Here is a 12,792-nt window from a genome sequence, read left to right on the forward strand (position 1 = left end):
ATTCTTATTCTCCTTACGAAGACTCTGATGCTGAGGAGTCCATCCCTTCAGCCTCTCCTCCTGAGGAATTTTCCTTTGGGGAAACCTTGCATGCTATGAGGGAACAATTTCAATGGCAGGGCCAAGATTTCTCAGACTCTAGAAAAAGGCTTAGGACCTTTCTACATTTGCCACAGCATAGGCCTTTAGCTATACCTCCAGTTCTACCTGTTGATGCATTTAATGATGCTTGCACTGCTCCTGATACTTTACCTCCGGCTCCTGCTAAGCCCGATAAGTACTACAGGGTCCCGGACACGCATCACCACTTATATAAGGCTCCTTTTGCAGATCCAGAGACAATCTCCCAGGGCCCTAAAGCTGTAGCAGCTACTTCTAAAAACCCCCTCCCCTCTGAAAGGGAATCCAGGTCCTTGGAGAGATGGGGTAAAAAAGCTTACACCTCTGCTACTTTGTCAGCTAGAGCTTTGAACTGCCAATTTCATATGATTCAATATCAAGAGTTTATGCTTGACCAGTTGACTAAAAAGCTGTCCTCTGAAGAATCTTTAGATAAAAAGTATGTTCAAGAAATGTTACATAACATAAGCAGGTTAGTAACCATTCTTTAAAATGTGGCTATGATGCACTGGAGGCTTCCTTTAGATCAGCCATGACTGGCACAGTTATCAGAAGGCATGCATGGTTAAAAGAACAGGCATTACCAGACCATGTCAAATCTAAGCTTTTGGATGCACCTATGGACAAGGTCAATTTATTTGGTGCCCCCGCACAGCAGGTACTAAAGATGGAAGAGAAAGCAAAATCTGTGCAAACAGTAAAAGATTTCTTACAAGTTCAACCTCCAAGGTTTAGCAGGAACTGGCCCTCCAAAAATTGGTCCTTTCCAGACTCCTCTAAGGCACAAAGAGGCAGGAATAGGCGCTCTAGAGGCAGAAACCAATCCAGGGGTGCCTACAGGGGCCGCCAGAACAACCAATGAGGCACGGATACAGCCACCACCACTAAAACAACTCAATCAGTGACTTGGCGGTGGCACCGCCTACCAGGGAACAATTAGAAGCGCCCTTAGGCGGAAAGCTAACATTATTTTCAAGGAACTGGCACTGCATTACAAGAGTAAAATGGATTTTGCAGACTATAGACAAAGGTTACAGGTTCCATTTCCATACACTACCAGGAAAGAGAGGAATGCCAAACCTACCACCTTCTCAAAGGGCAGAAGCTCTAAAACAAATATCTCAATTATTAAGAATGAGAGCTGTGGAAAAGGTACCATTTATGGAGCAAGGGAAGGGATTTTACTCCAGGCTCTTCCTGGTACCAAGAAAAGAAAACAAATGGAGGCCTATTCTAGACCTGTCCGCTTTAAATACATTCCTCATTGTTCCAAAATTCAAAATGCTGACCCTACAGCAGCTTCTTCCCATGCTGGGCAAGGAGTCTTGGCTGGTAACTCTAGATCTCAAGGAGGCATACCTGCACGTCCCCATAAGACCAATTTGCAGAAGATACCTCAGATTTCTTGCAGGATCAGAGCATTATCAATTCTCAGCATTGCCCTTTGGCTTATCTACTGCGCCCAGAGTGTTCACGAAATGCCTGGCATCAGTAAGCGCTCATTGCAGACTTCAGGGAATTCAAATCTATCCCTACCTGGACGACTGCCTGATACAAGCGGACAACAAAAACAAAACAGAAGACTTGCAAAGAGTCCTCTACCTGCTGCAAGCCCTGGGATATACAGTCAATACAAAAAAGTCAAGGCTGATTCCATCCCAAAGAATAACTTTTCTGGGTGCAGAACTGGACACATCAAAACAAATGGCATTTCTAACTGCAGAAAAGAAAGAGCAACTTCCTCTCTACTTCTTGGCATTGAAAAGAAAGAGCAACTTCCTCTCTACTTCTTGGCATTAACAAAGCAGAGCCATCTAACTGCAAGAAAAGTGCTACAAGCTCTAGGCTTCATGGCATCCTGCATAATACTGGTCCCTCATGCCAGGCTGCATATGAGAAAGCTACAGTGGTACCTAAAGAATTTGTGGTCTCAGCACAAGCACAGCCTAGAAACCAAAATTCCAATGATCCCATGCCTAAAGCAAGAGTTCTTATGGTGGGCTCAGGCCTGTCAATCAAACACAGGACTGCCCTTCTGCAAAGGTCAACCAGGACAAACCATCACGACAGATGCCTCGGACCTCGGTTGGGGGGCACACATGATGGGCAAGTGCATTCAAGGCCTATGGACTCAAGACCAGCTGCATCTGCACATAAATCTAAAAGAAATGATGGCAGTAAAATTGGCAATCCAGGCATTCAGACCTTTTCTCCAAGAAGGCCAGTTGATAAGGACAGACAACACCACAGTTATGTGGTACATCAACAAACAGGGAGGCACACACTCATACCCTCTATGCCGGCTGGCACTGGACCTATGGGATGTGGCTCTGAGCTACAACATTCAGTTACAGGCAATTTATGTACCAGGGAAGGAAAACATTCTAGCAGACATGTTAAGCAGAACTACAACAGATGCCCACGAATGGATGCTGCATCCGGACATCTTCAGAACCATCACAAGAAAATGGGGATTACCACAAATAGACTTGTTTGCATCCCCATTCAATCACCAGTTGAAAAAATTCTGCACAAGGACTTACCACCCACTGGCTTGGAAGGTGGACTCCCTATCCTTCAGTTGGAAAAGCCTGACAGCATACGCATTCCCACCTCCTCTGATGCACAAGGTGCTTCTCAAGATCAGAGGAATGTCCGAGTATCATTCTGATAGCCCCAGACTGGCCAAGACAACATTGGTATCCACTGCTAAGGAGCATGTCCTGGGAACAAATATGGACACTGCCCCTGATCCCATTACTGCTGACACAGAACAACTACAACACCCTGCATCCAAACCTAAAAACTCTGCAGCTAACTGCCTGGAACATTACATAACAGCAATTAACCCAAATTTATCCCAAAGGGTTAAAGACATAATCCTGGAGGCTTGTAGACCTTCAGCAAGAAAGAATTATGCAGCAAAATGGAAAAGATATCTCATCTGGAGCACTGCAGAGGGGCTAGATGTGACACTGATGAACATAGCCAACATCCTGGAGTACTTGGCAGAGCTCTTCCATACAGGCCTGTCCTATTCCTCCAAGATACATGCATCAGCTATTTCAGCAGAATACAGCTTGGATCCTCCTGTCTTCTCGCATCCTCTGCTCAGACAGTTTCTGAGGGGAATTAAAAATGTAAAACCTCCCAGGAAACCTCCATTGCCAGCATGGGACTTGAACTTTGTACTGGAAAAACTGACTCTACCTCCTTTCGAACCAGCAGCTACAGCAGAATTGCGATACTTATCCTGGAAGACTGCTTTCCTGCTGGTAATAACTTCAGCAAGAAGGGTCTCTGAACTACAGGCATTAATGGCAGTACAACCCTTCCTGATCTTCCATCAAGATAGTGTCCATGAGAACAAATCCTACATTTATGCCTAAGGTGGTGTCCAGAGTCTCTTTAAATCAGGCTATCCACCTTCCTACATTCTTCCCCAATCCACAGAACAGGGGTGGAAAACTCTTACATACCTTGGATGTACACAGACAATTGCGCTACTACCTGGACAGGACAAAAAACAATAGAAAAACTGACCAGCTTCTGGTAGCATATGCAACAGGAAAGGAAGCAAAACCAATTTCTAAACAGTCTCCAAATGGATAGGAAGTTGCATTAGATTTTGTTACTCCTACCATGGAAAGAAAACTCCAGAGAACATCAGACCTCACTCCACAAGGGCTACAGCCACTACCACAGCTTTCTTACGAGGAGTGGCTACCAAGGACATTATAGAGGCTGCTACTTGGACCTCCGTGCATACATTTGCCAAGCATTATAACTTACCTCTATACTCTAGATCCCGTGCTGGTTTTGCCACTGCTGTTTTGCAAGGGATCCTGACTACACCATAATCTATTCTCATTTCCTCCTCCCCTAGTTTAGCTACGGTATTCTACCCATTTGTAAAGACTGCAGATGCATCCTTGAAGGACATAGTACAGTTTTGTACCTATCATAAATGTAGATGTCAGAGGAATGCATCTGCAGTCAGGATTACCCACCCTCCTTCCCCTCTGAGGTACTCCTAGGGTACTTACCAATCTTCAGCTAGCTTGGGGGGGATCTATTATGGTGTATTTGTTTGTATATATGTACATACATGCTTATTTTGTGTGTTTGCTCTCTACCTTTTGGAAACTTTGGCATTTATCCAAATTTAGCCATCCAAGAGGGTGTCTGGGGCAAGAAAAACTGAGGAAAATGGCATCGGCTGATGCCTTTATACCCGAATGACTGCCGCAATGACGTCGGGTGAAGTGCGACACCAGCCGAAGCCAGACCCAGACTTTGGAATCCGGCCGACCGAAGGGCTGCCTGACGACAGGACAACCCATTTGTAAAGACTGCAGATGCATTCCTCTCGGACATCTACATTTATGGTAGGTACAAAACTGTACTTTACCGCAAGTGTCCTTATTTTTAATCTGTGCACCTTTAAGTACATTTGTCCCAATTCATTTGAACATTTGAGTTGGGCTTTGAACTCTTGTCAGGTTCTTCTGATTTTCTAACTTTGTAAATCGTTTGGTATAAGTACTCATAATATTTTTGGTATTCTCAAGAGATTGTGTTTTCTCGCCTGTTCCCATATCATTTGTCCCAAACGACACGAGCGGATAGCCCTCTAGAGCTGGTGAATCTCAAATCCTTCAGACTTGCACTCTGTCTCATCAGGGAGGAATGAAAAGTGTACTCTACTGCTTGACATTTTGTCAGACAAGCCCTGCACTTCACTTATTTTATGCAAGTCTGGTTTCATTTTTCTAATGCTTGTGTAGTCTCATCAGTTTTCCCCTTTTGGATGGGAAGATCGGGGTTCCATTCTCCAGACCAGTTGTCAGATTTGTATGCTAGCACTGTAGTGCAAAATGTAGGGAAGATGGACTTGTAACATCTTTGAGGTTCCATCTGCCTGCGTTGGTAGTGGAGATTAACAATACCATGATATTCATTGGCTTAAAGATCATTGTCTGATTTTATGGAAGCCTTCAATCTTCCAGGAATATGAATTTGGAGCATCTGTTAAGGATTTGTTCCAGAAGGGAGCGTTGGTCTAATACTGGTTCACCCACCTTGCTTGTAAAGTATAATTTGCTGTGTTCATTATGGTCTGGTGCACAAGGACGAACCTGCCCAGATTTTTAACATGGTGCGGTCCTTGGCAGGTGTATGAGTGAAGCTGTTTTGTTTAGTTGAGGATGGCTTCCATTTCATATTAACCATCTTAGTATTGGGGGGAGCTGCTGGACTATTTTTGCTGTGTTGGTGTCTAAATGCAAAAGACCTCAGTCTGTTAACTTGCCTTTAAATTTCTCTTAAGGTGAGACTGGCTTATCCTTAACTAGACTCTAGACTACACTGTGTGAAGCATCTCGCCTCAAATGTTAGAGCTCTGAGGGTTAGGTCAGATTCAGTAGTGGACATGCTTTGTAACTTGGTCTGCCCCATTAATACCTTTGGGTGAGAACACTTGAACTTGGTATTTTGTTTCCTGTTCCTTTTCTTATGTGTAGTAGATATTCATAGCAAGGTAGTGTACATTGGGTGTCTTGCTTTAGCAGTCCTGAAACTCATCAGTATATGCTGTAATATGTTGTAATGGGAGGTCCAAGCACTTGAGTGTCTGGGTAAGGGAGGCCCTGGAAAGAGAACCGAGAGGACATTAAAACTTGACATTCTGTATCAGCAAGTGAATTTGTACTGAGAAACTAAAATCAGTTGTCTGTGGAAGCTAGTTAAATATATATGGCAAGTTCTCTTATATTTGTTCCTTTGTGCTAGTATGTAGTTACATTGGTACCTAATGGAACCCTGTTAGTCTGAAGACAGGTATTCAAGTGGATTATCTGTGTAATTCTGTAATTGCAGGAGATTTCAGTTTATAACTGCAGTTTTGTTTTTTGAGGGGGAAGCAAATAGTTTAAGAAATGCATGCGAGTGTTAAATTTCATTTTTACCTTCGGGTAGTTTTGTGGGGAACAGCTTTTGATTTGCTTTGTCTATAGTGGTGCACTCTTAAAATCTGTGTTATGCTGTGTACGCAAGGTCTTAAATTCATACATACCCAACTGTTATTCTTTTGGCAACCTTTTTATCAATGACATTTTTTGCTTTCCTTCCAGCCCATTTAAGGTGAAGGTGTTGCCAACACATGATGCCAGCAAGGTCAAAGCAAGCGGACCTGGCCTCAACACAACAGGAGTTCCTGCCAGTTTGCCCATGGAATTTACCATTGATGCAAAGGACGCAGGAGAGGGTCTCTTAGCTGTGCAGATTACAGTAAGTTAGTCAATTTGTAGGTTTGTATTCTGTAGGTGGGACACAAAGCTGTCCCTTTCTAAGAGGTGGCACTAAAACTGGGCTATAGACACTTGGTCACATAGGTGAAAAAAAGTACAAGGTTGCTCATTCATTGTTGGCATGTGAGTATCAAGTTTATGGTTCCCAAATGCTTTTACAGTAAACTGTTAACCAGCACCCATGGGGATTGGTAGGTGCCAGATAACTAGTTTCTTGAGTTGCTGTTAAAATTAGGCCTAAGTAATACTCTACCCTATACTATGTTTGGCTTTACTTGTTCTCAGGTTGAGAAGAGGAAATTTATTCCAATTTTCCTTTTTTAAAACTGTAAAAATGTATGTTGCGATGCAACGCATGAAAATTGTACTGTCAGTTTGATATTTTTTGTCTCTTGCTTTAGTTCCGGTTAAACAATTTACTGTGTTAATTTTTGATCTGAAGTTTTAATTTAGTCTTCAACCTGTGGGGAGACTGATCCGGGACAGACAAGACTGTACTGCATTTTCTCCTTCCTCCCTTCAGATCTTGTTTGCTGCTCACATCTTGGTCCATGCTCCAGGCTTTTTTGTGTAAGTGAATTTGCGCTTTAATTTAACATTTTCAATCTTTTCTCTTTCCCGTATCCTCTCACGCTCAGGCATCGGTCTCTAGTTAAAAAAAAAAAAAAAAAAAAAGTGTTCCCCTGTCTATCCCTTGTTGGTGTGTTTGTGGGCTCTCGCCTTCTCAGTGGCTGGGACACCCAAACCAGGGTTCAGAAAGTGCAAAGTGTGGCCACAAGCTTTCTCCCTTGGATGGCCATGCTCTATGCCTAGTTTGCTTTAGGGGTCCAGCACATCTAGTCCTCTGGTTCAATCCCTGCGCTAATTCTTAAGGGCCTCCTCTCTCCTACTGCAGAGGCCCAAGCTTCTGCCACGGCCTCTGGGAACTCTACCTCTCGCCAAGAGGACTGGGGACAGAAGCACAAAAGTCAGACCAGGATAGGCTGAGGAAGCTGTACCCTGACTGCTGTTGGCTGAGCACCGGTGAAATCTCGCCCGGCTCCTATCTCAGGCTCTGCTCATCTGGCTTCTCCCTGGAGCCTTAGGTACCTTGGGTCCATTCCCCGGTGTCTGCTTCCCCTCACCACCTGTCTAGGCCAGTGTTGGTGGCCTCTTCCACTAGGTCCACCCACAGTCTTTCTGAAGCAGAGGTGGACAGGATGATGCAGAAATTCATCTGCACTCTGATCCAGATGGAGTCTTGTCTGACCCTTAGGGGATGGTGGATGCAGTCTGCCTTTATCCTGATTTACTCCTTCTCCAATCCGACACCTGGCTTTGGAGTTCTTGGGTCTGAGGCCCCTTGGCATTAAGGGGTCATGGATGGTACAAAGTATCTCCGTGACTACCATTGCCTTGAGCAGGTCGGCTCTAGCCAGCTCGGAACCATTGCCTCTGCACCAGATCCAAAGGGGTGGTGTCTGCTGAGTTTTTCAGAGCCAGGCTCTCTACTTGGAGTTTTGCTGCCTGGAGTTTCGGCTCTGTCTATCCTGTTGACTCTGGATTACAGACCAGGTCATGGTCCCAGCTCCAGGGGGTTCAGCGTTCTGCTTTTGATTTGGAGGGTCCTCTGTTCCATCGAGACCCTTGACTCTCATCAGAGTCCATCTTGGCTCGCTGTCTGGTCCAGATTCTGCCATCCTGGCCCCTTGGGGCAGCCTGCTGCCTCTCAACTTAAGGGAGTTCACAGGAACAACTTGAAGTTAGTTTTCCCCAGAGACTCCACCGGAGTAAGTCTTTCAAAATGCATCTGTAAAAGACACTACTCCCTGCCCGGAGTCTCTCAGCAGACAGACTTGGAGGAAGGGGAGAATTCCCCTGATCACCCCCAGAGGATGTCTCCTTTAGAGACATGCTGATCCTTCATCAGTATGGGGAGTCATCTGCCCAAAAACCCAGCCCTGACTGGTTTGTGTTCTGGAGGCATTTGCTGCAGGACCCTCTACTTTCTGGGTGTCCACTCCCATGGATCTTTTTACATCTTGGTGTGGAAGGAGCCCAACACAGTGGAGCCCACTGTGACCACAGACACCTCCCTACTCAGGCGGGAGGGCATTGCTTGGGGAAGGACAGTCCAAATAATGTGGTCTTCCCTGGAGAACCCAGTTGCATATCCTCATCCTGGAGAAGAGGGTGGTTCTATTGGCTTTTGCAAGCTCTTCATGCCTGTCTTCACCTAGAGGGAATTGCCATCAAGACTGCTAACATGTTGGTAGTCTGGAACATCAACAAAGGGGGGGGGGTTGGATCTTATCCCCTTTGTCACAAATGCATGAGATTGTGGGAGTGGGTTCTGTGGCCATTTTCTGGTGGCAACACATTCTGGGGAGGTCCGCATTCTAGCAGGTCTATTCTGATACCTTATGAGTGGTCTCTGAATCCTTCAGTAGCGAAACAGATCTTTAAAGTGGGGTCAGCCTTGCTGCCATCTCTTCGCCCCTCCTTCCAGCATGAAGTGCAGAGAGGAGTTTGCTCTGAACCCTGCTCTGGGGGAGTCCTCCAAAGACTCTGGTTCATGCTTGCCTCTCTTGGTTTTCTCTGCTTATCCTCCATTCCCCTGATTCCAAACATCATTCAGAAAGCGCAATAGCTGGGGAGTTAAGTCATCTTCATTGCCCCTTCTGGCCTTGCCAAGTGTGGTTTCCTTCTCTGGTCTCATGTAGCGTCCTCCCTGGACATGAAATCTGGTTCCGGATCCAAATTTACATCCCTTAGGGATTCCACATCCAGATGTGGCCAGTCTGAAGCTCACAGCTTGGCTGCGCCAGATGTCCTTCATGGATGCATCTGCAGTCATAACAAATGGGTTGTCCTGTCTTCAGGCAGCCCCTCGGTCGGCCGGATTCCAAAGTCTGGGTCCGGCTTCGGCTGATGTCGCACTTCACCCGACGTCATCTCTGCTGGTCTTCGGGTATAAAGGCATCGGCCGACGCCATTTTCCTCAGTCTTTCTTGCCGTGTGGCGCCCGAAGCAGAAGCTGTTCGCAAGTGCCGGTCGGTCAGATCCAGAGATTACTACTACCGAATACTACTTCGAAGACTTCTAAAAAGCTAAGTACCCCGTTGGGGACTCTTTCTTGCCTCAGCCAATGTCAGAAAAAGTCAATAACTGTTTAACTTGTGGGAAACAAATACCTCATAAAGATTTCCACTCTTACTGCCTACCTTGCTTAGGCCCAGACCACGACGTAGCAGCCTGTTCGGCCTGTGCTTCCTTCAACCGACGAACGCTTAGGCGTCGGTCGGAGTTTGCTGAACAGTTTTTCGGCTCAGATTTTGCGTACATTATGCCGTCGGCTCCTCCGACTACCCAAATTGTTAAACGCAAAGAAAAAGACCGACACTCGTGGTCCGCGGTTTCGGCCGAAACCACGGTTAAGCAAGCCACGAGTGTCTCTGTTTCGGCCGAAACCGAGAAAACCGGTCAAATCAGACACCATCCCTTTGGATGTCTCTACCCCAGCACGTGGTGCTGCTAGGCCTCCTGCAGCCATGTCTATTAAGGCCTTTGCCAGGGCTAAAGCAGCCAAATCTGTTAAATCAGTGCCTGTTAAGCCCCCCTCACACAGGCCCACTTCAAGTTCACAAATGCTTACTCTGGCAGAGGATTTAATATCCTTAATTAGGGGATCCCAATCTCACCCAGACAGGGCCTCTCAGCCCCCAGAAAAGAGACCTAGAGCAGAGCCCCCCGAGCCAGTGTCCTCTGATTCTGCGGATGACTCGGACATTACAGACCAGCCAGAGGCTCCTTTTTCTACTTATGAAGATTCCGATGCTGAAGAATCTATTCCAGCTGCCTCTCCACCAGAGGAATTTTCCTTTGGGGAAACCTTACATGCCATGAGAGAACAATTCCAATGGCAGGGACAAGATTTCTCAGATTCAAGAAAAAGGCTTAGGACATTTCTGCACTTACCACAACATAGGCCCTTAGCTATACCTCCTGTACTGCCTGTTGTGGATGATGCATTTAATGATGTTTGCACTGCTCCTGATTCTTTACCTCCAGCCCCTGCCAAACCAGATAGATTTTACAGGGTGCCAGACACTCATCACCTCCTATACAAGGCCCCACTTGCAGATCCTGAAACTATATCCCAGGGGCCTAAGGCAGTAGCCTCTACCTCAGCAAAGAACCCTATTCCTTCTGAAAGGGAATCCAGGTCCTTAGAGAGATGGGGGAAAAAAGTTTACACCTCTGCTACTCTCTCAGCTAGAGCTTTAAACTGTCAGTTTCATATGATCCAATACCAAGAGTTTATGCTTGATCAGTTAACTAAAAAGCTGTCCTCTGATGACTCCTTAGATAAGAAATATGTATTAGAAATGGTGAATAACATCCAACAGGTTAGTAACCATTCTTTAAAATGTGGCTATGATGCACTGGAGGCTTCATTTAGATCAGCCATGACTGGCACAGTGATAAGAAGGCATGCATGGTTGAAAGAACAGGTTTTACCGGATCATGTTAAAGCAAAGCTGTTAGATGCCCCTATGGATAAGGCCAGTCTATTTGGTACACCTGCTCAGCAAGTAATGAAGAAAATGGAAGAGAAGGCAAAATCTGTACAAACAGTTAAAAGATTTCTTACAGGTTCAGCCCCCAAGGTTTAGCAGGAACTGGCCTGCCAAAAATTGGTCCTTTCCAGACTCCACAAATTCCCAAAGAGGCAGGAATAGATGCTCTAGAGGCAGAAATCAATCCAAAGGAGGTGCCTACAGAGGACGACAGTGACAAGGCAATAACAGAGGCACAGACACAACCACTGCCACTGCAACAGGGCAATCACAGTGACTTGGCTCTGACACCGCCTACCAGGGAGCAAATAGCTGCACCTTTAGGCGGAAAGTTAGCCTTATTTTCGAAAAATTGGCACTATATCACAAAAGACAAGTGGATTTTGCAAACCATAGACCAAGGCTACCGGTTCTACTTCCACACCTTACCAGTAAAAAGAGGAATGCCAAACCTACCTCCAAATCAAAAAACAGAAGCTCTACAGCAGATAGCGGAATTAGCAAAGATGAGAGCTGTGGAAAGAGTACCAATAACAGAGCAGGGCAAAGGATTCTACTCCAGACTCTTCCTAGTACCAAGAAAGGAGAAAAGTTGGAGACCTATTCTCGACCTGTCCGTTTTAAACATACATCATTGTCCCAAAATTCAAAATGCTGACCCTACAGCAACTTCTTCCCATGCTGGGCAAGGAGTGTTGGCTGGTAACTCTAGATCTCAAGGAGGCATACCTGCACGTCCCCATACGACCAAATTGCAGAAGATACCTCAGATTTCTTGCAGGATCAGAGCATTATCAATTCTCAGCATTGCCCTTTGGCTTATCTACTGCTCGCAGAGTATTCACAAAATGCCTGGCATCAGTAATCGCTCACTGCAGACTACAGGGAATCCAAATTTACCCATACCTGGACGACTGCCTGTTACAAGCGGACAACAAAAGCAAGCTGACAACAGATTTACAAAGGGTCATTTGCTTACTACAAGCCCTGGGATACACAGTCAATTTACAAAAGTCAAGGCTGATACCATCCCAAACAAGAACATTCTTGGGTGCGGAATTGGACACAGCAAAACAAATGGCATTCCTAACTGCAGAAAAACAAAAAACTCCCTCTTTACTTGGCATTAACAAAGCAGAACAAACTAACAGCAAGAAAAGTTCTGCAGGCCTTGGGCTTCATGGCATCATGCATAATCTTGGTCCCACATGCCAGACTGCATATGAGAAAGCTACAGTGGTACCTAAAGAATTTATGGTCTCAACACAAGCACAGCTTAGAAACCGAAATCCCACTAATCCCATGCCTAAAACAGGAGTTCCTATGGTGGGCTCAAGCATGCCAGTCAAACCCAGGCTTACCCTTCTACAACTTTCAAGCAAGCCAAACCATCACAACGGACGCCTCAGACCTAGGCTGGGGGGCGCACATGTTGGACAAATGCATACAAGGATTGTGGACTCAGCTGCACCTGCACATAAACCAAAAAGAAATGCTGGCAGTAAAACTAGCAATCCAGAAATTCAGACCATTCCTCAAAGAAGGCCATTTAATGATAAGGACAGACAACACCACAGTCATGTGGTACATCAACAAACAGGGAGGCACTCATTCATACCCCCTATGCAGAATGACTCTGGACCTTTGGAATCTGGCTCTGAGCTACAACATCCAGTTACAGGCAATATTTGTGCCGGGAAAAGAGAACACCCTAGCAGACATGTTAAGCAGAACCACCTCGGATGCTCACGAATGGATGCTACACCCGGACATCTTCAAGGCCATCACAAAGAAATGGGGAATGC

At 45.7% G+C, this 12,792-nt stretch overlaps 1 protein-coding gene across 8 annotated transcripts in view; it reads left to right on the forward strand.

Moving 5' to 3' along the window:
• Positions 1–12,792, forward strand: part of FLNA (filamin A) — a 1,106,834-nt gene that overhangs the window by 684,629 nt on the left and 409,413 nt on the right. For all 8 annotated transcript variants that reach the window (XM_044080337.1, XM_044080332.1, XM_044080334.1 and 5 more), the window contains one exon: positions 6,252–6,408. In XM_044080337.1, coding sequence (XP_043936272.1) covers positions 6,252–6,408 — 157 coding nt within the window. The remainder of the gene's footprint in view (positions 1–6,251; positions 6,409–12,792) is intronic.

The sequence above is a fragment of the Protopterus annectens genome, chromosome 8.part0, assembly GCF_019279795.1.
Source record: "Protopterus annectens isolate FY-2018-M chromosome 8.part0, PAN1.0, whole genome shotgun sequence".
Classification (NCBI taxonomy): Eukaryota; Metazoa; Chordata; order Ceratodontiformes; family Protopteridae; genus Protopterus; species Protopterus annectens.